General features: G+C 44.9%; 1 protein-coding gene and 2 long non-coding RNA genes across 3 annotated transcripts in view; all 3 read left to right on the forward strand.

Annotated features, from left to right (window-relative positions):
* The window catches only part of LOC102146113 (uncharacterized), a 256,037-nt gene extending 245,394 nt beyond the window's left edge, over positions 1–10,643 (forward strand). Inside the window, exons 5-6 of the long non-coding RNA XR_010582522.1 lie at positions 9,550–9,634; positions 10,585–10,643. This is a non-coding gene — a long non-coding RNA (uncharacterized lncRNA). The remainder of the gene's footprint in view (positions 1–9,549; positions 9,635–10,584) is intronic.
* A 4,844-nt stretch (positions 10,644–15,487) lies between these two features.
* Positions 15,488–19,469, forward strand: LOC135968077 (uncharacterized). The gene is made up of 3 exons (XR_010582524.1): positions 15,488–17,032; positions 18,736–18,924; positions 19,275–19,469. It is a non-coding gene; the product is annotated as an uncharacterized lncRNA (long non-coding RNA).
* A 5,069-nt stretch (positions 19,470–24,538) lies between these two features.
* On the forward strand, positions 24,539–25,205 carry LOC102146619 (eukaryotic initiation factor 4A-I-like). Its single transcript, XM_074021792.1, has one exon. It carries the CDS (start codon positions 24,546–24,548, stop codon positions 24,975–24,977), a length of 432 nt encoding a protein of 143 aa, XP_073877893.1. The 5' UTR covers positions 24,539–24,545; the 3' UTR covers positions 24,978–25,205.
* The last annotated feature ends 2,414 nt before the right edge of the window (positions 25,206–27,619 follow it).

Consider the following 27,619-nt stretch of genomic DNA (forward strand, 5'->3'; position numbering starts at 1 on the left):
TCATGTTGCAATTCAAGCCATTATCTCCTTGTTTCTTGTGGTCATAAAGTTATAAATAAAGAACAAATTCCTGGAAAGTCATTTCATACCATCAAGCCACTAAAAATTAATAACAAAAGGAAAAAAAAAGTAGAGCACAAGTAATATGCTTTTATCTTTATTTATTAATATTAAGTACATAAAGCTGAACACTTTAAAGCAATCTTGCTAATATTGCTCTGGGGGGCTTTTCTGCAAAGGACGTACGTTCTGGAATTCTTTAAAATGAGTCCATCCAAATCCAGGCTAAAGATGGCTTCTACTGTCAGCACAGCCACCCTCCACTGCCAGAAGCCCTCGACATGATATGAAACTGAAGAGGCATCCTTCTCAAGCATCCCTCTCAAGCATCCTTCTCAAGCATCCCTCTCAAGCATCCTTCTCAAGCATCCCTCTCAAGCATCCTTCTCAAGCATCCCTCTCAAGCATCCCTCTCAAGCATCCCTCTCAAGCATCCTTCTCAAGCATCCCTCTCAAGCATCCTTCTCAAGCATCCCTCTCAAGCATCCCTCTCAAGCATCCCTCTCAAGCATCCTTCTCAAGCATCCCTCTCAAGCATCCCTCTCAAGCATCCCTCTCAAGCATCCCTCTCAAGCATGCTTCTCAAGCATCCCTCTCAAGCATCCCTCTCAAGCATCCCTCTCAAGCATCCCTGTCAAGCATCCCTCTCAAGCATCCCTCTCAAGCATCCTTCTCATTGAATATGTACGAGTTGAAATTCCTCAAATGGTAGTAGCCAAAAATTTATCTTTCCTTGCTCACGGGCAGCCAGGAGGTCAGTCTGTCACCAGTTCCAGGCTGTTCATCTCGCCTGTGCAGACAAAGTCCTAAATACTCCCATCCAGGACTGACTAGATTATTTGCGGGACCCTGTGCAAAATGAAAATGGCAAGCCCCTGTTCAAAAATTAAGAATTTCAAAACAATGACAAGAGAGCATTGAACCAAACATGGGCTCTTCTGAGCATGGGGCTCTGGGCAAACGTAGTTCATGACGCCGGCCTTGCGCTCCTCTGGATGGGCAAACAGCTTTGAGACGCTGGCCATGCTGCCCTCCTAACCCACATCCACAGCTCTAGGGCCTTCTTCAAGTGCAATTCTCTTCCTATCTTGAGCAATGTCCCTGTCTTGGCCCCACCCCACCCCCTCTCTCTTAGGTTCCCTTTCTTCCTACCTCCAAGCATTCTGACACATCTAGATATGACCTATTGGATCTCTGGATTCAAATGCAAGGCCTATTGCAAGATCAGTTCTAATCCCATGTACATGTGGGTCTTTCAATACTTCCCTGTTATCTCCACGGTCTCCTCTTTGGGGTGTCCAGATGGATCTCAACTACCAAGTCCTCAAGTGTCACACAGGTGTGACACAGTGGGCACATGGGAGGGGGAATGCCAGGGGTTAATCTGGGCCTACTTAGAGGGCCAAGAAAGACTCAAAAGGAGATGATATTTCCAGCCATTTCCTTCACTTCACCTCTGTATCATTGATTTTTTTTTTTTTTTTTATTCCACAATTTTCCACCTCCTGCCATTTCTCTTGGTCTTGTTCCTCTGCCTTCTCTGTGGAGCCCTTGTCAAGGCCATCTTGGACCCACAGCTAGAGTGGGAAGCCAAGGATGAAGGGGCAGCAAAGGGCCCTGGAACAAATGTTCAAGCACAGGGCCATGCATACCAGGCCATGAACTTCCGCTCACACATGCTCCGGAGGAAGAGGAAATGCTTGACGCATCGCTCAGATTGCCTTGGTGGAAACTGCTTTCGATGGTTCACGTCTAGCAGCGTAACTCGATGACTCACAAAAGAGCCTTTATTCATTGACGTGTTCTTCAGAGGACTCCATGAAATGACTCACACCCCTATTTACTAGGTTTTATTGGGAATGTGAGGTGAAATCCTTTCCCCTGGGAACAGGAAGTTTTCAGTGTTTCTTAGAAGAGGACGTGGGGACCTGATAGCAACACACACGTTGTCGATGGGCGGACTTTCTCTATCAGGGAGGCTCAGCTGGGGTCAACAGAGCAGCATTTCTGGAGGCGGGCATATCAGTTTTCACACCTGTTTTCAGAATCATCCACAGAAGGTAAGGCTGGACGAAATGTTTCCTGTTGTGAATATTTAGAAGAAAGTCTGAGAATAAGAAAGTATTTTAGAAAGCATTGATGAAAGGTTCAACAACTGTGTCTTGTGATGGCAGTCACTGATTTTTTTCCTGTTGGGAACATGAAGGTATCAGCAGTCAACGGGAAACGAGGGGAGGCCCAGTCAACCCCAGCACCCCGAGGATGATTGCTTGCTCACGGGAACTGAGCAGACTATGAACCCAACAGTCATAGACTTTGGAGTCCCAGACAGGCGCGACAAGCAACAGCCGGGCAGATGAGGGACTTTACACCGGCGCCAGCAGATGCCACAGAGCGGATGCCTTCATGCCTGCGGGAGCCCAGGGCCCCTCTCTTCCTCGAAGGCCACAGAACAAAGCAGCCACACACCCCACCCCCCAACATCAGATGCCATCTTAGGGAAAGAAGTCAGAGGGAGGCAAGGCCATCTGAGAGACTGAGTGATTATACAAGAGAAGCAATTAGAATCATCAAGTGATTTACACAAGTGATTATAAAAGAGAAATAATTGAGGCTGTGCATGGTGGCTCACGCCTGTAATCCCAGCGCTTTGGGAAGCCGAGGTGGGCAGATCATCTGAGGTCAGGAGTTCGAGACCAGCCTGACCAACATGGGGAAACTTCGTCTCTACTAAAAATACAAAATTAGCCTGGTGTGGTGGTGCATGCCTGTAATCCCAGCTACTCGAAAGGCTGAGGCAGGAGAGTCACTTGAACCCAGGAGGCAGAGGTTGCAGTGAGCTAAGATTGCTCCATTGCACTCCAACCTGGGCAATGAGAGCAAAACTCCATCTCAAAAAAAAAATAAATAAAATAAAAGAGAAAGAATTTAAATCGTCAAGTGGACTAAGTTTTAACCCGTATCAGCCACTTCATGAAAATGTTCCCAGTAGCCAATGGATGGGGACAGAGAAAAATAAAAATGATCCAGTTATTTATAGCCTGAATTAAATCATGACGTGTTAATCTATACATCAAATGGTACCTGCATGAATCGGCAACCCTGCTGCATGGTCGGTTACGTAACACTTGTTACACATCAGATCCTATCCCAGAAGTGGGGAACAAATTCCAGTTGAAGACAGAGGCAGCTGGGAAACAATTACTATAGCACTCTTGCTCAGTTCTGTGTTGGGGGAACGCCTCAGAAGCCCAGGGGCCCAGAGGAGGGATATTTAATTCAGAATACAGGCTCAGAGAAGGCTTCCTGGGAGTTGGGACCTGAGCTGAATTTGGAAGGACAAGCAGGTGTTACCTAGAACTCAGATTCTAAATGAACAAACAAAGGAAGCACTTCCAAGGCCAGAACAGCAGTGGGGAGGCACAGAGGTGAGAAGCCCGTGATGAAGTCAGGGGAGGGAGAGGGGCCTAAACACCTGGGTGTGAGGAAGAACCAAGAGATGAGGCCAGAGGAACAAGCAGGGGTCAACCAGGAAGAGACTTGGGAGGTGAGCTAAGTAAGACATTTGAATTTTGTTTTGAAGTTTTGAAGAATTATTGAAAGTAGTGGGCACCGGTAATCCCAGCTACCCAGGAGGCTGAGGCAGAAGAATCACTTAAGCCCAGGAGGTGGAGGTTACAGTAAGCCAAGATTGCGCCACTGCACTCCAGCCTGGGTGACAGAGGGAGACTCTGTCTCAAAAAAAAAAAAAAGATCAAAGATTCTAACTAGGGGTAGCACAGAAGCAGATTCTCATTGGAAAAAGGTAGTTCAGGTGGGAGGGTGGAGGATGAGTGAAGGAGGGCAGGGAAAGGGGGACCAGTGAGGCAATGATCGTAGAAATGATAAGAAACGGTGAAGGTCTGAACCCAGATGGTGGTGTTGCAAGTAAGAAGCAGGATTTGGGTTGAAGACATAGCTGTGAGACAGAATCTACAGGATCTGATAACTACTCAGACATGGGAGGTGAATGAGAGGGACAGAGGGGTTTCCAGAGTTCTGGCTGGATGGTAGTGCCAGGGTAGGTGCCTTGCTCCAAGGGGAATACCAGGGCCACAGCGTTCAAGGGCAAAGAGGATGGACTGGGCTTGGGGTGTGATTGACGGTGTGGCACCTGACAGCCAGGAATTCAGAATGTCTCCAAAAAGTAAAACGAAAACTTGGACTTCTCCTTGGACTTGTCACTTGGGCAGTTACTGGAGACCTTCATGAGAACCGATTCAGCAGGGTGACAGGGATAAAAGCCAATTTGCAGTGAATGAGAAAGTGAAGTTACTCTCTTCTCCTGACGGCTTATTCTTCCTGGGGGGCCCCTGTCTTCCTGAAGGGCCCCCTTGGAAACCAGAGGACATCACGGACTCCTCCGTCTTTTCACATGATGTATTTGGCCAGATTTTGAGTCCTGTTGATCCCATTCCCTTAGGATCTCTTGATGCCATTCCCTGTTCTCCACATTCCCTCCCACCTAAATCCAGTCTTTCCAAGATTTGCTGCCTCAACTTCAAACAAAACTGAGGAATCTTTTCTAAAAACACGAATCAGGATGAAGATTGGACTCCCTGATGTGACATATAAAGCCCTTCATGACCAAGTCTCCAAGATTCCTCTCCACCCCCCAGTGCCTCCCATTCTAGCTCTGCTCTCTGAAGCTGTCTGGTCTGCCTGGACTGAGACCCCAGGGTTCCCCCCTCCCTTCAGCTCTCAGCTCCCTGTGCTCATTGCTAGCATGGTACCCCATGGTCAGCACTGCCACCTGTTTGTCCTCGCTCTCCCCAGCCCCCTGCCAGCTCCTTGAAGACGGGGACCACACTGTGTTCATCTTTTGTATCCACAGCAGCCAGTACAGTAGCCAGCATGGATGTACAAACTCAATACATGTATGCTGAATAAAGAAATCCACAAGTTGTCAGTTCTCCAAGAAACTTGATTATGAGGGGGTTTGTGATTCAAAGTGATGTCTTTTTTTTTTTTAGGTGGGAGAAACTGAGATTTAGAGGCTGAGAGGAGTGAGCCAGTAGAGACAGAGAGAGGTTGAAATACAGGAGAGAGGAGGATTACGTGGAGCCATGCCCCTGAGCAAACGGGGTGGGATGAGAAGGGGGTGGGAGCTGGAAGGCACAGGAAGCAGGGACCTGGGGGTGGGGATGTGCCACTTCCATGGGGGCAAAGGTGGGCTTAGAGGCAGAAATGTTCCCAGGTGCTTGAAAACAAAGTTGAGGGTTTTTTCCCCCGACGGCCTCTACCTGCTCAGCGATGAGGAGGCAAAGTGTGAGAGTGAATGGGATTGGGCGAGGGCAGAGGGTTAGCAGAGAAGTGAAAGTTTGGAAGAACCACTAGGCGGGATGAGCTAGGTCATGCTGTGATGACAGTCAGCGCCAAATCTCAGTGACATGACACAAGACCCACACTCATTCTCACTCTACTTAGAAGTCCAGTGCAGTTTGACATCGGTGACCTGCTTCTTAGAATTTCTCAAGGGCCCAGGCTGGCTTCATCATTTTTGGGAAAATGCAGTGCCCCACCTTGTGGCTGGGATGCCAATCTCCCTTCCCACATGTTCTGCTGCACCCACCCATAGCTGATGGCTGGCCTCTGAGGGGCTGCCATCTCCACACTGGAATGCACTTGGTACCCAGATTGGGGTGGGCATAAGGCCCTGTTTTAGCTTCCCACTGAGTGTATCGGGGGGTTGACACCTACTGCCTCGCTCTGCCCTGAGATGCTGCCAGCCGTATGCCCAACTGCTGTGGCTTGAATGTTTTTGTCCCCTTCAAAATTCTTGTGTTGAAAGCTTAATCCCCAATGCAACAGTGTGGGAGGTGATGCCTTTTGGGAGGTGCTTGGATCACTAGGGCTCTGCCCTCATGAATGGAATCTTGCCATTGCAAAAAGGGCTTATGGGAATGGGTTCACTCTCTCTTGCCCTTCCGTCTTCCTCCTCTGGCACATGTGGATGAAGTAAGAAGTCCGCACCAGATGCCAGCACCTTGGATCATGGACTTCCCAGTCTCCAGGACTGTGAGAGAATCACTTTCTGTTCTGTATAAATGACACTGTCTCAGGTATTCTGCTATGGCAGCACGCAACAGACTAAGACACCAGCCCTCCACATGTGTCCACCTGGGCCCCCACCTCACTTGGTGTGACCCAGCTACCTCCCTGGGTGAAGGGCAGCATCTGTAGTAGGGTGGGGGCAGGGAGGGCAAACTGGGCAGGACCAAGGCACCAGGGGAGAAGAACAGATGTCTGAGAAAACATCCTGGGAGTCAGCAGGAGGCAGGAGCACACATGCGTGAGGCTCCACATTCCTGGCAGGCTCCATTGTCTCCTTACACTTCACTTACAGAGCACAAGTTCAAAGGTAAAATTCTGAAGAATTTCAAGAGAGTAATTGTAGAGTGTTAAACCCTAACCTTCTGAGTGCTTGTCCTGTGCAACTGCACTGGCCCTGCATGCCCATGGTACAGGCCCTGCCTCTTCCCTCCTTCCCCTCCTTAACATCCTGCAGTGGCTCATATTCTTTTTCTTTTCCTTTTTTTTTTTTTTTTTTTCAAAAAAGACATCCAACTGCTCTAACCTGGCTTTCACTTTTAGGCCTCCTAACATACTGTTCTCACTGCCTGAACATGTTTACTCCCTCCTCAAATGTCCCTTGGCCTAAGTCTTATTCATCGTTGAGATCTCGATTTCAACACCACTTTCTCCAGGAAACATTCTGCGACTCTTTTGTTTAAATGCCTCACTTATTTGGTCCCACAGCACAAAGATCAAATGCAGAAGGAACTGCACATGGAAAGGCCAGCCACACACATCACAAAAAGAGGACTGAAGTCAGCACACAACTTGAAAGCTGGACTACAGGCCTTTCATCAAGAATGGCTGGAGTGACCCTGGGGACTTGGTAGGATATAGGATGGAAGCTTTTGTGATTATGCTGTTATTAACACATACAGAGGTATAATTGCCAATGGTCCACACTTCTGTTTACTTGCCACGTGAGCCCTCTAATTATCCTGGGATTTTATCTTCATTACCATGGCACATGCTAAATACTCAGTTCATATTTGCTGCTGAATCAATGAATAAAATAATTATATTTAATAGTTATATGCTCAGGTTATTGTAGCACCCTAAGAATGTCAATTATCCATTCTAATATCAGGGTTTCCTCAAGAAATAGAATTATTCTCTAAAACAGAGGATCTTTACAGGAGTTCCCCAGGGACTCCTAGGGAATCCGTGAATTGGTTTGGGGTAGAAGGACTACAAATCCCAAAGACTGAATACTAAATTTCATGGGTACATGTAGTTTGGGGAGGGAGATGATTAAAGTTTTCAGTATTTTTGAATGTATTTTAACTGGCCAAAGGTAATCCTTTTTTTTTTTTTTTTTTAGACAGAGTCTCACCCTGACACCCAGGCTAGAGTGCAGTGGCATAATCTCTGCTCACTGGGTTCAAGCGATTCTTGTGCCTCAGCCTCCGGAGTAGCTAGAATTATAGGCACCCGCCACCATGTCTGGCTGACTTTTGTAATTTTAGTAGACATGGGGTTTTGCCATGTTGGCCAGGCTGTTCTTGAATTCTTGACTTCAAGTGATCTGCCTGCCTCGGCCTCCCACAGCGCTGAGATTACAGACCGCCACACCCAATCAACAAATCCTTTTCTTTGTTTTTCTTTTTTAACTTTTATTACAGGTCAAGGGGTACATGCGCAGGTTTGTTATATATGTAGATTGTGTGTCACTGGGGTTTGGTGTACAGATTATTTCATCACCCAAGTGATAAATGTAGTATCCAATAGGTAGTTTTTCAATCCTCACCCTTCTCCCACCCTCTGTCCTCAAGTAGGCCCAGTGTTTATCGTTTCCTTCTTTGGGTCGATGTGTACTCAGTGTTTAGCTCCCACTTACAAATAAGAACATTCAGTATTTGGTTTTCTGTTCTTGCATTGGTTTGCTTAGGATAATGGCCTCCAGCTGCATTCATGTTGCTGCAAAGAACATTCTCTCATGCTGTTTTATGGCTGTGTAGTATTCTATGGTGTATATGTACTACCTTTTCTTTATCCAGTCCACCACTGATGGGCCTCTAGGCTGATTCCGTGTCTTTGCTTTTGTGAACAGGGCTGTGATGAACATATGCATGGATGTGTCTTTACAGTAGAACAATTTCTATTCCTTAAGGCATATACCCAGTAATGAGACTGTAGGGTTGAATGGTAGTTCTAAGTTCTTTGAGAAATCACCAGACTGCTTTCCACAATAGCTGAACTAATTTACATTCCCACCGGCAGTGGATAAGGGTTCTCTTTATTCCACAACCTTGCCAGCATGTTATTTTTTTAGTTTAACATTTTTTGATAGTAATCATTCTGACTCGTATGAGATGGCATCGCATTGTGGTTTTGATTTGCATTTCTCTCATGATTAGTGATGTTGAGCATTTTTTCATACGCTTGTTGGCTGCATGTATGTCTTCTTTGGAAAACTGTCTGTTCATATCCTTTAAAATAACAAATCTTCATTCTGAAACAGTAGTTTTTAAAGTGTTCTCCCAGAGGAATAGCATCAGTGTCATTTGGAGACTTTATCAGAAATGCAAATTTTCAGGTCCTACCTCAGACCTGCTAAATCAGAAACTCTGGGTGAAGGGCCCAGCGATCTATGTGAAGTCTCCAGTCTTCTGTTGTACTTCCAAGTTTAAGGACCACTAAAGACTGAGAAATAGGCTGTTATGTTTCCAAATGTAGAAGTAAGAAGTGGGGATAAAAAATAAAAGGCAGAGAGAGAGAGAGAAAAGAAAAGAAAAGACAAAGCATAGCAAATAGAAAACAAAAATAAGGCAGTAGCAATAAGTCAAAATAATCAGTATTCAAAATACTTGTGAGCATACTAAGATCACCAATCAAAAGACAGGGAGGCCTGGATTGATTAAAAGTGGCCCAAAGTAACACATTGTACCTGGTAAATAGATTCCATTTTTATTTGTGGATTAGACCTCAATAAAGCTGGTGGGGGAGAAAGTTTACAGAAACAAAAACACAACCATGAGTAAGTCTAGAAAGGAAAACTTACTAACATTTCCAAAGAGCTCCCACTTCATCGTCATGCAGCTACTAGAGTTTTACAGTTCTGCGAGGTCACGGGCTGGTCTAAGGTCATGAGCTGGTGGGGATCAGAGCAGGAGGAACCCTGGCTCCTTTCCCCCGCTCTGCCCTAAGCAGGATCAGGTCTCTCTCCACCGTGCGGGTGCATGCAGCTTGGTCCAACCTGCGTGCTTGACTAACATCTCTTACCCTTTACTGCCCCCTAAAAGGAATATTCGTTTTTATGTATGGGTATATATGATCACCAAAGGCATTTGGTTTACTCTAGTAGGTTTTCATATGGCTTCAAACAGTAAGTCTTTTATTTATTTCTTTTCTTTTCTTTTTCTTTATCTTTTTTAGTTTCAACTGCAAGAAACAAGAGGATTGGGCAAAGGTCAAGAGGCCATTTGTCAAACAGCACGAGACAAGCAACAGGATGTGCAAAGTGAGATATGGCGGGGAGAGCCCCCACAGAGCCCAGGGGATATGTGACATCATAATCACAGTCCTACATCTTCCTTGGTCTCCCCAGCTAGCCTGGCTATCTCTGCAGATAGGAAGAGAGCTGCCAAGTAGGGCTGGAAAGAGACGCTGGGCAGGTAGATCTTGCCGTAACAAGGAGAAGGAAGTCATGGATTTGACCTAAAAGCCGAGAAGGGAACATTCCCAAGAGACTTGGAGGTTCCATCTCTGAAGCGAGCTGAAATTAGCAGGGATTTCTCCTGCGGCTTCGCCGTGGTGTGGGGAAAAGGGAAGTAGTTTTGATGCAAGGGGCGGAGGGAGTGTTGGCGGTGGCGGGGGTAGGGGGGGCGGCAGCTCACTGACAGGTTAAAACCACCCCGGAGAGGCCCAGCTCTCTGAAGTTCGACATCAGAATATACATTCGAGTAAGGGTGGTCAATTATTTAATTTTTTGAGACTCTCTTTCCTTGTCTTTATACATGAGGACTAACAGAATTGTTAAGAAGATGACAGAAAACCACAGAGGAAAAAGCTGTAGTATAGTATAGTGGACACTCCATAAATATTAGTTCCCTTGGCTAGATTCGTCCCTTCTTTTTCCCAAGTGTACAGCAACATGGATTAACATTTATTTTGTGTTTCTAGATCTCCAGCAAATGTATTTAGAACTGTTCTATTAAATTTTCCTAGAAAATAAAGCATCTCTGGCGTTGAGGCTATCTAGGTAATCTACTTCACAGCATCTAAGTCTAGAAATTCAGAAACGTCTGCATGTGCGCCTCTCTCTGTAATGTCCTGATTCTTTTTTTTTTTTTTCTCATCCACTTTCCCATCAGTGGTTCAGATATTCTCTCTATATTTGTGTTTGCAAAATTCTATTCCTGAATGGAATTTTCTCCCAGGAATTCCTGACCGAGGCCATCTGCTCTGGAGGCAGAAAGTGAAGCGACCGCAGGCTGATGCAGCCAGGAAGGCAGAGGCCGAGAGGAGGGAGCGTGGCATCAGAACAGAGCCGGCCGGGGTCTGGCTTCCTCCTCCAGGATCAAGGGAAATGTGGGGAGCATGGTGCAGAATCCGGGGCAGCTCATCGCCCTGCTCACTTGCTGGGAAACAGATAAAACGTGAGTAAGGGGGAGATTTTGTGGGCTCACACTCCCCAGAAATGCTGTGTGCACTTGAGCATGGTGGTTGATACTCAGTACTTTGAAGCAAACACCGTGAGACTACTCAGCATTGGGAGAAGCTGTCCACGTAGACGTCCAGGAAGCAGCCCAGAGGATAGGGTGCCCCAGCAATACTGCAGAAACCCAACTACTGACGAGAATGAGTGAAAGAATGCACAGATTGGACATGTAAATAAACGGGTTTAATACTCTGGCAGCTCTTGAAAACTAATCCCTTTTTCTGAGTCTTCTCAGAAACCTCCGTTCTCATGGTCACTCGGCAACATGCTGCAGAAAAGACTTGGCCTTGGGACAGCCATGCCTGGCTGGGTTCAATCCCAGTCCCGGCTCGTGGCAGCTGGGTGATGGGGCAAATCATCTATCCTTCCTGGGCTTCAACCCTAATCCACAAAATGTAGGGGCTGAGGGAGGAAGGGGATGGGGTGGAGACCATGTGAATTAATGTATGAGGCCAGGTACAGTGGCTCACACCTGTAATCCCAGCACTTTGGGAGGCCAAGGCGGGCAGATCAGGAGGTCAGGAGATCAAGACCATCCTGGCTAACATGGCGAAAACCCATCTCTACTAAAAATACAAAAAATTAGCCAGGTGTGGTGGCACGTGCCTGTAGTCCCAGTTACTTGGGAGGCTGAGGCAGGAGAATTGTTTGAACCCTGGAGGCCAAAGTTGCAGTGAGCCAAGATCGTGCCACTGCACTCCAGTCTGGGCGACAGAGTGAGAATCCATCTCAAAATAATAATAAATGTATAAAAAGTGAAGTCCCTGGTACCTGTTAAATGTTCAATAGGTGGTGATTGTTGTCATTGGGCAAAAAGCACGTTTTGCCCTCTCCCTTGTCCTCTCCCTCTGCATGGAATCAATAGCCAAGTCCTTCCTAACGTCCATTCTCTTTGTTCCTCTCCCTCCTTTCCCTATTTCCTATTAGGCCTTTCTCACCATCCTCACAGGCAACACAGCAATAGCAGCTGTGAGTCTCCTGTCTGCCCAAGAAGGTGCCCCCTCATCAGCAAGCTGGCTCTCCTCATACCAGCTGGCAGGGGCCTCTCCCACCCCTGCGCTCCAAGCACACATCGCTTCCACATTCCTGTGACACCTGCCACAGTCCGCCTGGCATTGCGGTGTCTGAGCACCTGTCGTTGCATCTGTGCTGAATCAGGCACTGTGAGAGCAAGACCAGGCCCCGTGGACTTGGGTTCCCACTGGCACCTGGCAGGTTGCCCTGCATTGGGAAGTGCTCGTTCCAGCCTGAATGTGGACTTCAGGAAAGGGCAGCCCAACATAAGCTGCTTTCTTTGCCCTTAGGACACCTGGAGAACAGCAAAGGCAGCAGGGAGCTCTCTCCGGTCCCTTTACCTGCCTAAAGACAGAGCCTCCGAAGGAGCCTCACCGGGGTTTCTCACCAACCAGGGAAGACTGAACATAAATCACAGGAGTGGTGTCTGGAGGCCACACTATGCCCAGACATAGACTGGTCACAGGCTGTGCCCTCTTCTTCCGAGGCCCTGTTCATCTTCCCCAGAATCATTTACTCTCCCCCAAGTTTCCTACGTTCCCCCTCCACTCTCCCCTGTGAAGCAGGTATCTAAACACCTAGATCTCGCAGGGCTTGGGGGTGCTCACTTTTCCTTCCTGTGATGCCCGTGTGCACATAATACATTTGTCTCTCTTTTCTCCTGTTAATCTGTCTGCTGTCTATTTATTTCACAGACTCAGATCTCCGACTCTCAAGGGTAAAGGGAGAGTTCTCCCTCTCCTACAAATGTAATGACAAAAACAGCATGTACTGAATGGGTTAACAAATGAATGAAAAATTTTTATCCTACATAGTTCCTCCTATTAAGCCACCAAGAGGTGGGTGAATAAAGGCTACCTAAGCCCATTTCCTATGGGGCATATCCTCAAATAGCACATATCTATTGGTAAGTGTCCATGTCACCCTCTGAGCAGGACACCAAAACCACATTTTGTGATCTCTAGTTTTCTGGGATTTATAATATAAAAAGAAACCCGATGCCACATTCCAGGGCTATTACAAGTCAAATTCCAATGCTACAAACTCTAAAAGATCATAAAATACATCATAACAAAGATTACTTCCAATAAGAGAGTCTGGCTGGCTAAGGCTTTAAAATCTCTTGGTCTGTCAAATAGACACTTTGTTATAATTTGATTTCACTTGTGGCATTACTAGCAAACTTTGTAAATCCCAAGTATACTTTGGCAGGGGAGATGGATGGAATTGTTGGGAAAGCCGTAGGGTGGAAAACATTAACTAGAGCTTAAGAAAAAATGTACAAAGGAAATGAGGAAAGGATAGGCAAGATGGGGAATTCAGTGAGGTTTTGGTGGAATGGTGCTCGGTCCTGTGCCTGAGATCTTCTTCCTTTTGGTGTGCTGCAGAACATTGACAACCCCCAAGATAATAGGGAGATCTGCGAAATCTAGGTAGCAAGGCAGGTTACTGGGGGAAATATTTGTGGACTGCCTTCTTCTAAGGTTATTCCTATTTTAAAGGACTTGAAAAAATACTAAATATGAGTTAACATCACAAAAGAATTTTCCTTTCCTCCCAATCTCTACTAATCTCAATCTCAATACCTATAATTGATTCCCTTCCTTCCAATCTCTAGTAATGATTGGCACAGAGTAGTTGCTCAACAAAATACTTTCAAACTGATTAAAGTTATATAAGATTACTTATAACTTCAGTGCTAATTCTTGCCACATGTATTTGTGTTTTACACATTTCAAAGTGAGATTAGTTTCACTTTCAAGATTGTGACACAAGGCAAAGGGCAGCTCTGTCTGACGTGATCATGTCAGGGGATCAGACAACCAGCTTTATGATGGATTTCCAACAGATCATTGTGAATCTCTTTCAGACACCCTGCCACACAGCTGCTGAAAAAGAAATATGAGCTGACAAAACATTCCTCACTTTACTTAAACAAGAAAAGGAAAGAGGTCACCATACACCAGGGCACAGTTGACAGACAATAAAATAGCAAAGGCCAGTTAATTATGGGGATTGGGTTTTTGCTGGGATGCAGATGGGAACGTGGTCACACCCAATAAACAGAGGCCTATGGTCTGGATTCTACAGGTAATTCTACAGAAAAGAAGATGAAAGGACCATCGACAGTTAATCAGTGTTGTGATTAAGAAAATGTAGACTTCCAGCCTGGGCAGCATAGACAGACCCTGTCTCTACAAAAAAAAAAAAAAAAAAAAAATTTTAGGTTAGCCAGGCACCATGATGTGTGCTTGTAGTCCCAGTACTTGGGAGGCTGAGGTAGGAGGATCGTGTGAACCCAGGAGTTGGAGGCTGCAGTGAGCAAAGATTGCAGCACAGCGCTCCAGCCTGGGAGATAGACTGAGACTGTGTCTCTAAAAAAACTAACTAAATAAAAGTAGATCCGCTACAAAGACTTGCTTTCTGAAGCTCAGTTAAAGCTTTGTAGGCACACATACACAAATCCTATGACACTCCTAAAACGGCGGTGTGCCCTAGGTATGTTAATAGAATAGTTAGGGTAAAGATTTACGTAGGAATATTTGCACAAATTAACTTCAGCTTCTGTTTAAACATATTCAAATTTTCATATTGTGTACTTACGCTGCACCATATTCATAAAACGTCAAGGATTCTTACTCAATACTTCACGAAGGGCACTATATCTGGCACAAGACTCTGCCCCAAGGTGTTTTCACACAGCTGGAAACTGTGTTTCCTCTATGTACTAGGCTCCATATTGCTGAGGCTTTTGAAGCCGCCAGGGTTTTTGCCACAGGGGAGTCCCTGCTGAGCACCTGGGGATTCCCTGGGACAGTGAGAGTGCCAGGGAGCAGGAGACAATTAGAGCCGGACTCAGCGTAATAATCCCTCTTGGGCCCTTTGCTGTTTATTTTCTCACATTCCTCCTGCTGGCCACCTCATAGCTCACCTTCCCCACAAGTCTCTGATACTGTTGACACAGAGCAGAACCAGCAGAACTGAATGGAAGGATGCAAATGAAACAGGCTGGAGGGGTTTGGGAATAGGCCCTGGGCAAGGCTGAAAGGTGGGATGGCTGAGAAGAGATTTAACGACAGTTCCAAGAGCTCCAAATGGGGCAGGGGAGGTGGTGTCCACAGGGAAGGAAATGAGAGGAACAGGTTTACATTCCAAGAGGACTGGATCAAGGAACGGCTTCCAGTCTTCTGGAACTTTTTGACAAAAGATGAGTGAGAGGGTCTGGTAGTCATGCTACACTGAGAGGCAGCCTCAGCTGTCTGAAGACAATCTTGAAAGTGAAACTAATCTCACTTTGAAATGTATAAAACACAAATATATGTGACAAGAATTAGCACAGAAGTTATAAGTAATCTTATATAACTTTAATCAGTTTGAAAGTATTTTATTGAGCAACTACTCTGTGCCAATCATTACTAGAGATTGGAAGGAAGGGAATCAATAGTAGGTATTGAGATTGAGATTAGTAGAGATTGGGAGGAAAGGACATCCAAATACTCATTTGGAGATGGAAGGTATTTGATGTACTTTCTCCCTCCCTACACTGAATGTTCCTTACTGCCAATCTCTCTCCACAGGGCTCACCTCCTGTTGCATTTCTGGCCCTTGATTCTTTTTTTTTTTTTTTTTTTTTTTTTTGAGGCAAGGTCTTTGCTGTGTCACCCAGGCTAGAGTGCAGCAGGCTAGAGTGCAGTGTCACGATCACAGCTCACTGCAGCCTCAAACTCCCGGGTTCAAGTGATCTTCCCATCTCAGCCTCCTGAGTAGCTGGGAGTAGCTGAGTAGCTACAGGTGCTTGCTACCACATCTGGCTAATTTTAAAATTTTTAGTAGAGATGGAGTCTCACTATGTTGGCCAGACTGATCTAAAACTCCTGGCCTCAAGCAATCCTGCCTCCTCAGCCTCCCAAAGTGCTGGGATTATAGGCATGAGCCACCATGTCTAGCTGCATTACTGGCTCTATGAGAGAGAAGGCAGAAGAAGACTGCCCTCTGAGAAAAAAAGTGAATAAAACACTTTTTAAATTTTTTAAAAGTTTTTAATGCCTGTTGTTTTACCATTATAGCTTCATTTATTCCCAGCTTTAAAAGTTCCTGAAGTTTAAATACCCATAGATCAGAGGCAGTGTCCATTAGTAAGAATAAATGGCAGTTGGTTGCCATAGAAATATTTAGTTGAAATCATCTGAACACTTCAGATGCTCTAGCCTGGCCTTATGTTGTTCAGGGCCCGAGACTGGCTAGGCTGGGGCTTAGATTTCACTGAGAGGAACTTTCCCTTCTGGCTGGCTTAGCTTCCAGAACATGAGCCTGGCTAGGGATTTATACTGCCCTAGATCCAAAAACAAAATTAAAGGACAACAAACATATCGGGAAAATATTTGCAATCTGTGACAAAGGCAAATCACCTTAATATAAAAATAGCTTTGACAAATCAATAAAAGATGAATACCACAGAGAAAACCAACAATAACAATTTAAAAATAAAGCCAACAGAAACATAAAGAGATAATTTGTAAGCGAAGAAATACAACATGATAAAATTGCAAACGATAAAAACACTTCACATTCACAAGTAATTAAAGAAAAGCAAAATAAAGCAATCATGAGATCCTTTTTCACTTATCAAATTAGCAAACATTTTGTTTCCTTTTTTTTAGTGATGAAATTCAGTATTGGCAGGAGTTCAGAAAATGAATCTCTTTTATACATTGGTAGGAGTGTAAACTGGCAAAGCCTTTCTGGAGGGACATTTGGAATATTTATTAGTGGCTCTTCAAAGCAGTATTTCTCATTACATATACCACAGAGAATTGGTCAGGTAAGCTATGGTACATCCACATGGCACCATTAAAACGTTGCAGAAGAAAGATTCAGTGATGTTGAGAAAAGTAGATTACAAGTTCATATATTCAATATGAGTATAGTTTTTGTTTTTGTTTTTTTAATGTATAGAAGGACGTGAAAAACCAGATTCTTAGTCATATAAAATTACTATTTGAAATTTACTTTGCTTCCATGAATGAACCTACTTAAAAATTTATTTATTTATTTATTGAGATGGAGTTTCACTCTTGTTGCCCAGGATGGAGTGCAATGGCGCGATCTTGGTTCACTGCAACCTCCATCTCCCAGGTTCAAGTGATTCTTCTGCCTCAGCCTCCGGAGTAGCTGGGATTACAGGTATGAGCCACCACACCTGGCTAATTTTGTATTTTTAGTAGAGACGGGATTTCTCCATGTTTGTCAGGCTAGTCTCGAACTCCCGACCTCAGATGATTCGCCTGCCTCGGCCTCCCAAAGTGCTAGGATTACAGGAGCGAGCCACTGTGCCAGCTTAAAAATTTAATAGGAAGAATTTCCCTAGTGGTAATTACTTTGTTCTATGAATTTTCTTTTCTTTTTTTTTTTTTGATGGAATCTCACTCTGTCGCCAGGCTGGAGTGCAGTGGCATGACCTTGGCTCACTGCAACCTCCGCCTCCCAGGTTCAAGCGATTCTCTTGCCTCAGCCTCCCAAGTAGCTGGGAACACAGGTGCGCACAACCACGCCCGGCTAATTTTTGTATGTTTTTAGTAGAAACAGTGTTTCACCACCTTGGCCAGGCTGGTCTCTGTCTCTTGACCTCATGCTCCGCCCACGTCAGCCTCCCAAAGTGCTGGGAGTACAGGCGTGAGTCACCGCGCCAGGCCCTATGAATACTTATTAAACTCCTCCTACAAGCCAGGCGCCACTCTAGGTGAAAGAGACAGAAGTGAATAAGGCAAACATCTAGCTTTTATGTCCCTTTTCGTAGGGAACACAAGAATAAGTAAAACCAACAGAAATAAGAGGGTGACAGTTTCATGAAGAAAATACAGTAAATTTACCGGGATAGAGATGGTAAGGAGGTCGGGGGCAACATCAGGTACAATGATGGATCTGATGAAATGATATTTGAGTTGGGCCAGAGTGAGAAGGATTCCAGGCAGACGGGAGACCAGGGGCCAAAGCCCTGGGGTGGGAAGAGCATTGAAATACTTATGGAGCAGAAATAAGTTCAGTGTGGTGAGAGTCTGTGTGTGAAGACAGCAAGAGGGGAAGAAATGGAGTCAGAGTTCGGCAGGCCCCACATCACCTACGCTCTTAAGTCAAGGGAAGGCAATGGGAAGCCATTGGAGGACTTTACTAAAATTCGATAAAATGCATTCTTAAGGATACAACACAAAATCCAAACTTTCGGTAATAATTTATGGCTAAAAGTTAACTTTAGGTATATAATCTTCTTTTACAAAACAATTCTGTGGGACAGAGCTGCTACCGAGGCTCAGAGAAGTTGAGTGGCGTGACCACAGTCACACAGCTGACAGGTAGCAGGATTGGGACTAGAGCCTGGAGCTCCTGCACCCTACGTCAGTTACTAGGAATGACTAGAAAAGCCGCACTGCCACACTGAATGTAAGCCGACATGGCAGCTCAAATGCACACATTAGCATTACCGAATGAGTGAGCCAATGGTGCCAGTGAGTTCTCCCATCACCACCTCCCCTTAGCATTGGCTTTGAAGATGGTAACCGAGAAACTCAGACTGGGTTGCCCCATGTTATTGCACCAGGACAAGAGACTCTGAGACACTGGTTGCAACATTTGGCGTCTGCTTCGGATGTCTGTAAGCCTTTTGAGAGATGAGCCTGGGTGTGCGGTGGCAGGCTGCCTTTTGAAAGAGCCACACGGTCCTGCCTCCCCAGACACCTTCCTGGAGGAGGATTGAGCATTATCCCAAAAATGAAGGGTGGCCTTGAGCTGTCCCATCAGGCCCCAGCAATACCCAGCTCCTCATCAGGATGGGTGCAAGTGTTTGTTTTCGACTTTAACCTTCTCTTTCACCCTTTGCTCTTTGTTTCCAGGGCGAAGCCAGTCAAGCTGAGCCATCTCAGCAGAGCCTTTTCCAGTGGCTGCAGAACCCACCTCACAACAGCCACTGGCCGGTGCTTCTTCCTCTCTGCATGGGATGTTGCCTCTTACTCCTCTCGCAGTCCACCTGGCTCTCCTCGGCTTGGGCAGCCACGCTGGGGCAGCATCGCATACCCTCAGTGGTCAGTTTTATCTCTCAGTTCCCAAAACGCTGCTCTTGGTTAGCTGGACCTTTCCCAGTCTGGGCTTTGCAGCATGGACTTACATTTTCTCTGGACAGTCCAACTGTTCTTCCGCAGGGTCCTTCATACACATGGCTCTTTGAGATTTGAGTTTGATTCTTTTTTTTTTTCTAAAGATGGGGTTTCAATCTATCACCCAGGCTAGAGTGCAGTGGCACGGTCATAGCTCGCTGCAGCCTCCAACTCATGGGTTCAAGCAATCCTCCCATTTCAACCTCCTGAGTAGCTGGGACTATAAGCAGGTGCCATCTCACCCAGCTAATTTAAAAACTTTTTTTGTTTTTTTGTAGAATGAGGTTTTGCTTTGTTGCCCAAGCTGCTCTCAAACTCCTGGCCTCAAGCGAACTCCTGCCTCAGCCTCCCAAAGTACTGGGATTATAGGTGTGAGCCACTGCAGCCAGCTTCCAGACTCCTTCAATGAGGAGGTAAGTTATGTGAGGAACCTGGAGTAGTCAAACGTATCAAGACGGAAAGTTGAATGGTGGTTGTTGGGCCTCAGGGGAAGGGGGAATGGGGAGTTGTTGTTTAATGGGTATAGAATTTCAGTTTTGCAAAGTGAAAAAAAGTTCTGGAGATCCATGGAACAATAAGGTGAATATACTTAGTGAACACTACTGAACTGGACACTTAAAAAATAGTTAAACCAACCTGGCCGGCGTGGCGAAACCCCATCTTTACTAAAAAGACAAAAACCTTTAGCCAGGCACAGTGGCTCACACCTGTAATCCCAGCTACTCAGGAGGCTGAGGTGGGAGAATCGCTTGAACCCAGGAGGCAGAGGTTGCAGTGAGCCGAGATTACACTATTGCACTCCAGCCTGGGTGACAGGGTAAGACCCTGTCTCAAAAAAAAAAAAAAAAGAAAAAAATAAGAGGTTAAGATGACCAGTTTTTTGTTACGTGTTTTTTTAAACTATGGTTTTGAAAAAAAGCAGATAAAGAGTAGGCCTGATCTGCCCACAGTTTGCTGCCCTCCTCTCTGCCCACCTGCCCGCTTGAACACATGGAGCTCTCCTTCCCTGTGTATAAGATTGTTAATTGGTAATGAGACGCCTTACCTGCCACTTAATGTCATCAGATAACTGAGAGTCCACTACCTTGAAGTCTCCATGAAGACACAGTCCATCTCCTCAACACACTCCACTGATGCCTCCAACCCCACTGACCTTGGAAACCCTTCCTGTCAAAGTCACAGATGACTTCCACTTTGCCAAATACAATGGTTGTTTTCTGGTCTTTCTCTCAACTTCTCTCTTGGACACAGTTGACTTCCTTCTTGAAATATACTCTTGTTTTGGTTTCAGAACCACCTCAATGTCCTGGTTTCTGCCTAACTTAATAAACGTTTGGATCCCTCTGCTCGTTCCACCTCTTCTCAAATGACTAACTGTTGATGTAGCCCAAGGCTCTATCCTTGGCCTGCTTCTCTTTTCCCTCAGCATTTTCTCTCTAGAGCATCTCATCTATCCCTGAGACTTACAGATAAGTCAACAAGATATTTCCCAGATCTGTGCTTTCAGCCTGGATCTTCCCACTGAGTTCTAAATTATGCCTCCAACTGCCTTCTTGACCTCTCCACTTGGATGTCTGTATCAACCCATTAAGAATTTTCAATTCATTGGGGGTATAAACATGAAATTGGTTCATGTTTTTCCATAAATGCCCTGATTATGCTAGTCTCAATACTCAAGAATCTTGGGATAGTTCAGTCCAATTCCACAATGTTACTGAGGATTATTATTATTGAGATTATTATTATTGTTATTGTTATTATTGAGACGGAGTCTTGCTTAGCTGTCCAGGCTGGAGTGCAGTGGTGTGATCTCGACTAACTGCAACCACCGTCTCCCAGGTTCAAGCAATTCTCCTATCTCAGCCTCCCAAGTAGCTGGGATTATAGGCACCCATCATCATGCCTAGCTAATTGTTGTATTTTAGTAGAGATGGGGTTTCACCATGTTGGCCAGGCTGGTCTTGAACTCCTGACCTCAGGTAATCCACCCGCCTTGGCCTCCCAAAGTGCTAGAATTATAGGTGTGAGCCACTGCACCCAGCCAATGTTGAGATTATTACAGTAGTCTCATTCTATATTTTAAAATCTCAGTACTATTTATACTTAAATATTATCTCAATGGTCAACTCTTTGTCTAGGACAGAAAATTGTCAAATAGGCCTAAAACACCTTAATATATCAGAAAGCAAGGAATCGATCAAAAAATCTTAGGGCCATGCCAAAAGAATCCAGGAGCCAACATGAAGTCTCCCTTTGTCTAAAGATGGAAATGTTTGAACAATAAAAATAACAACTGCTGTGGATTAAACACATTAAACTCCTTAAATGTTTACGTTCACAATGAAACTTTAAAAAACTCTCTCATTTGTCCTCTTTTAAGGATGACTAGGCAACCAATACATTATTTTGAAAACTTGTAAACAAAAGGAAAAAATAAATGTTTCCAGTATAAAATGAGCCCCAGGACAACCCAGTGAAGAGGGAAATGTATCTTTACAGAAGTATTTCAGCTAATAAAGGAAGAAGGATTAAATTGGAATATCACATTTTTTGGAACCTCTGGTGAAATCATTGTTCTTGGCAATAATCACCAATAATGGCTAAAAAGACAACTGTAGAAAAAAGCATAAGGGGAGAGCTTCACAATATTGGATTTATCAAGGATTTCCTCAGTATGATACCAAAAGAACAGTCAACAAAAGTAAAAATAGACAAATGGGACTACATCAAAATTAAAAGCTTCTGTGTATCAAAAGACAATCAACAGAATGAAAAAATAACCCACAGAATGGTAGAACATATTTGCAATTCATACAAGGGTTATAAGGGGTTAGGATCCAGAATACATAAAGAATTCCTACAACTCAACAAAAACAAAAAGTTCAATTAAAAAAATGGGCAAAAGACTCAGACATTTCTCTAAATATGATATACAAATGGCCAACAAGCATATGAAAGATGCTCAGCGTCACCGTCACTGATCATTAGGAAAATGCAAATCAAAACCACAATAAAATATAACCTCACACCTGGGAGGATGGCTAATCAAAAAACAAAAAATGTGTAGCAATTAAACAAAAATAAAACAAGTGTTGGAGCAGAGGCAGAGAAATTGGAACGCTTGCACATTGCTGGTGGAATTGTAAAATGGTGCAGCTGCTGTGGAACACAGTTTGAAGTTTCCTCAAAATATGAGAAATAGAATGACCTTAGGATCTAGTCCTTTGATTTCTAGGTATATACCCACAAGAATTAAATGAACGATCTTGAAGCGATATTTGCACACCCATGTTTATAGCAGCATTATAGTCAAAAGGTGTAAACGGCCAAAGACTGGGCAGATTGATGGATGAATGGATAAACAAACCTGGTACACGCATACAATGGAGGCCCTGAAAGTGAAGGGAATTCTGACGCATGCTACGACATGAACCCTGAGAACACTATGATAGTGGAACAAACCAGTCACCAAAAGACAAATATTGTGTGATTCCACTTACATGAAGTACCTAGAGTAGTCCGATTCATAGAGACAGAAAGTAGAACGGTGATTGCCAGGTGCTGGAATGGGGGCAATGAGGAGCTTTTGTTTAATGGGTGCAGAGCTTTAGTTTTGCAAGATGGAAAGGTTCTGGAGAGGGATGGTGGTGATGGTTGCACAACAGCGTGAAGATACAAAAGCTACTGAACCATACACTTGAAAATACTTGATTATACATTTTAAGTATGTGGTTTTATTTTATTTTATTTTTTGCCACAATAAAAAGAAAGAAATAACCTGTAACATAATCTTGCCAAAAAAAAAAAAAAATTAAATCTGATCAAGCCTCTTGATCTAACTACCCAATTTATAGAAAATGTGGGACAGAGGAACATGTTACCAAGGTCACTTGGAAGCAATCAGCAAAACCCAGACTGTAGGAAACTCTACAGGAAAAACAACCAAATTTCTTTAATAAATTGCAAGAAAATAAAGTAGAAGGCAGAAGAAACCACAGATTAAAGGATTCTTTTTTTTTTTTTGAGATGGAGTCTCGCACTGTCGCCCAGGCTGGAGTGCAGTGGCGCGATCGCGGCTCACTGCAAGCTCTGCCTCCCGGGTTCATGCCATTCTCCTGCCTCAGCCTCCCGAGTCGCTGGGACTACAGGTGCCCGCCACCATGCCTGGCTCATTTTTTGTATTTTTAGTAGAGACGGGGTTTCACCATGTTAGCCAGGATGGTCTCGATCTCCTGACCTTGTGATCCGCCCACCTCGGCCTCCCAAAGTGCTGGAATTATAGGCGTGAGTCACGGCGCCCGGCCCACAGTTTCACTCTTGTTGCCTAGGCTGGAGTGCAATGGCACCATCTCAGCTCACTGCAACCTCTGCCTCCCGGGTTCAAGCGAGTCTCCCGCTTCAGCCTTCCTAGTAGCTGGGATTACAGGCATGCATCACCACACCTACCTGGCTAATTTTGTATTTTTAGTAGAGACGGGGTTTCTCCATGTTGGTCAGGCTGGTCTTGAGCTCCCGACCTCAGGTGATCCACCTGCCTTGGCCTCCCAAAGTGCTGGGATTACAGGCGTGAGCTACCACGCCCAGCCAAGGACTCTGAAAAGATATAAACATCAAGTGCAATGTATAGAACTTATTTGGATTCCTAATCAAGCTATACAAAATTATGGTACAATCTGGGAACATCTGATAATATTCAGGAATATGATGGCTATTTTAAGTCCTTATCTTTTGGTGGTATATACGAAAATATTTGTGGTAACATAGTCTGACATCTGAGACTTGCTTAAAAATAATTGGGATGGGGAAGTTGGAGGGTAAGTATGGACCAGCAAAACTGGCTGAGTTGGTCATTATTGAAGGTTGGTGGCAGGAGTCACCACACTATTCTTTCTGTTCTGTGAAATAGAACCCCTCTTTTGGCTGTCTGTCTTACATCTTTCTCCACATCTGGGCAGCATCAGCCAATGTCTGCACAACTTTTAGACAGAAGACAATCACAACTGGGGACGGAGTTGAGGTCTGGTTGGGCATACCCACTCTGCAGTTGCTTATCTGGGAGTCTGTCCCTTCATTTATTGAATGAATGAATGAATGAATGAATGAATGATATTTTTCAAAGCTGCGCACTGTGTTTGAAATAATCTATAATAAAAAGTTTTGTTTTTAAAATAGTAACCTTTGATCCTACTTGAAGTCAGCCTCCTCTTCAAGGAGTATGTATCTCATACTCCTTGCTGTGTATCTTGACAGCACCTTGACATAGGAGACAAAGGCATGGAGGGTACACACTTTGCCCCTCCAGCTCCCCTGGACCGGTCGCAGCAGAAGGTGGAACAGAGTAGTGGGGACAGCTCCTTGCTGGGCTGCCCGGAGCAGGGAGGCAGTCTCCTCTCCCTGGATCGCTGTAGCCTTGTGGGCTACAGACACAAACAGTCTGAGTATTTGTGAGGCAGGGGTCACATGCTGGGTCTCTCCTGGACCAGTCTCTGGGTTTTCTAGATGATCTAGCTCCCCATATCATCGTGGGTACCCCTGGCCAAGGGTTTGATATGCTTAACCGGAGATACCTGTCTCCCAAATACATCAAGATGTTTGTACTGGACAAAGCTGATGAAATGTTAAGCCGTGGATTCAAGGACCAGATCTATGACATATTCCAAAAGCTTCACAGCAACACCCAGGTAGTTTTGCCGTCAGCTACAATGCCTTCTGATGTGCTTGAGGTGACCAAGAAGTTCATGAAGGACCCCATTCGGATTCTTGTCAAGAAGGAAGAGTTGACCCTGGAGGGTATCCGCCAATTCTACATCAACGTAGAACGAGAAGAGGGGAAGCTGGACACACTGCGTGACTTGTATGAAACCCTGACCATCACCCAGGCAGTCATCTTCCTCAACACCCAAAGGAAGGTGGACTGGCTCACCGAGAAGATGCATGCTCGAGATTTCACTGTCTCGGCCATGCATGGAGATACGGACTGAAAAGAACGAGACATGATCATGAGGGTGTTTGGTTCTGGCTCTAGCAGAGTTTTGATTACCACTGACCTGCTGGCCAGAGGCAGTGATGTGCAGCAGGTTTCTTTAGTCATCAACTACGACCTTCCCACCAATAGGGAAAACATTTCCACAGAACGAGCCGAGGTGGACAGTTTGGCCGTAAAGGTGTGGCTATTAACATGGTGACAGAAGAAGACAAGAGGACTCTTCGAGACATCGAGACCTTCTACAACACCTCCATGAGGAAATGCGCCTCAATGTTGCTGACTTCTTCTGAGGGGCTGTCCTGCTTCCTAGCCCCAGCCAGAGTTCAATCTTGGGGGCCTGAGGAGCAGCAGGGGTGGGAGAGGGAAGGAAGCCAAGGGATGGACATCTTGTCATTTTTTTTTTCTTTGAATAAATGTCACTTTTTGAGGCAAAAAAAAAAGAACAAATTATTCCAAAAGAAAAAGTTGCTCATATGGAGAGCATAAAACACACTGTAGCATATATTCTATAAAATATGGTATGGTAGATTGTTACACTGATGGTCCTCAATACATCACATCTCCCTGAACTCATCTCCTTGCATAGTTCCCTCTCACTTTGATGCTAGGTTTGGCGGTGTGACTTGCTTCAATCAATGAGATATTGGCAAGACTGATGCAAGCAGAGGCTTGAAAAGCAATTTACAATGGGACCTACTCTCTCCAGCTGGTAGGGATTCTTCCTTCAATACGTAGACAGCCCAAGTTAGCCTCCTAGAGGGCGAAAGAACACGTGGAGGGAGACTCAGCCAGCCCAGCCATCCTAGCCAAGACCTGGCCACATGATTGAGCACTACCAACACCGCTCAGAGCACAGATCAGCTGTCCTAGCTTAGCACAGTCCAAATTACTAACCCATAAATTAGTAAGCAAAGGAATAGCTGCTTCAAGCCACTATATTTTGAGATCAGGGGTAGGTAAATGGCATTACTGTTGCTTTTGTTTCCCTCTCCGTGACTCTCACCCTCACTGCTGCCTGCCAGGCCAGGTAGTGGTTGTGAGGGAGGAGGATCTGGGAGAAGATCTGGGAGAAGACCTGGCTGATGACAGAAATAGCCTCATTGGGAATAAACTGCACTCCATCTGCACATCCCGATGGTCCTATCAGTTGCTAATAATCAAAAGCCAAAAGCCTTTCACTGTGAACTTAATGGAATCTTCTCTAAAACCCTTTCCACGTACCTGAACACTACCTGGGTCACTGCTGTAGGCTATAAAAGAACTTTACGAGCCCAGCTATGTGCAGAGAAAGAGACCCTTTAAATACTTTTTAGTCCATACATGCTAGCCTGTTATCTTTCCTCAAAGCAATCCATTCTCACCAACATATAGGAAAGAACTGAGTCCCAAACTCATTCTTATGACCATATAATTTTTCTCTATGAAAATATTACTCAGCTCCTTCATGGGGTTGGGGGAGGGGAATGGGATGTCTCTATCCATTTCATTGCACTTGCTATCATTCTTGATAGATGAGTACCTAAATGAAAGTACTCACCTATTATCAACAGGGCATATGTATTGAGCTAGTGGTTTAATAGAAGAGATGGATTTTTGCTGCTATCCTCTCTCCTTTGTGATCAACACATGTATGTAGAGAAAGCTCTGAGGCACTTTATTCTAAGCAAGTGTGCTGAACAGTAACACCTGCCACTTGGGCTTAGGGAGGCATCAAGAAACAGAAAATCAGACAGACGTGATTTGCATAATGGTTCCAGAATTTAGGGTTTGATTTTGGGCAAGCTACTGAACCTCTCTGAGTCTCATCTAGAAAATGAGGCTGAAGCTATGCTCCTCACTGGGTTCAGGCAAGAATCCCTAAGGTGCTGTGTTTAAATCAGGGCCCATGATAAATGGTCTTAGTATCTGTTGGGCTCACTCCACTTTCCCTTTAGTCACCATATGCATTGTGGGAGCTAAAGGCATCACTTCAGTTCTGATGTTTTGTGTGACCACAGGCCAGAACCCAAGAAAAAACAGAACATGATTATTGGTGGCTATAATCAAGAATGAAAGGATCCCTTATTCTAGAAGTTTGCAGTGTCAGATGGAGCTCACTGATTCAGACTGACAGCTACAACTGGGCAAACCAGCCCGAGACAAATAACAAATGTGTTAATTAGTGAAATGTAATGAATAAAGAAATGGTGCAAGAGTTTTTGGTGTGGTTGTGTGACGAATGACCCGTGCATGGCAGGTCCAGACAGGATGGGTTTTGGGGGTGGGGGAAGGAGAGAGAGAACCATCATCCTGGTCCCAGTTTACTGGGAAAGGTTCTGTGAGCGAAGTGTGATTTTAGAATTATTTGAATATTGGTAGGAGGGGGCTTTTGGAGTGAAGTGGGCGATCCAGGTAGAGGGTGTGGCCCGAGACATATTTCAAGGGACAGTCAGAGTAGAAGGAAGCAAACGCCAAGCCACACACGATATTATTCAAAATCAGTAGTGAAGGAGCAAATCGCAGACGGGGTCTGCGATTTTCTGAAAAGTTGGCAAATTGAGTCTTTCAGAAATGCACAAATATGTTTCCTCTAACATGGGTATCAGTTCAGTTGAGGGCCCAGATTTAGAGTGAGGTGCAGGGGGCTTGGAGCCCTTA

This window comes from Macaca fascicularis, chromosome 17 (assembly GCF_037993035.2).
Source record: "Macaca fascicularis isolate 582-1 chromosome 17, T2T-MFA8v1.1".
NCBI classification, from domain to species: Eukaryota; Metazoa; Chordata; class Mammalia; order Primates; family Cercopithecidae; genus Macaca; species Macaca fascicularis.

What these genes read in the sequence shown, in the direction of transcription:
- LOC102146619 (XM_074021792.1), top strand. Translation starts at nt 24,546, where the DNA reads ATGCTTAACCGGAGATACCTGTCTCCCAAATACATCAAGATGTTTGTA.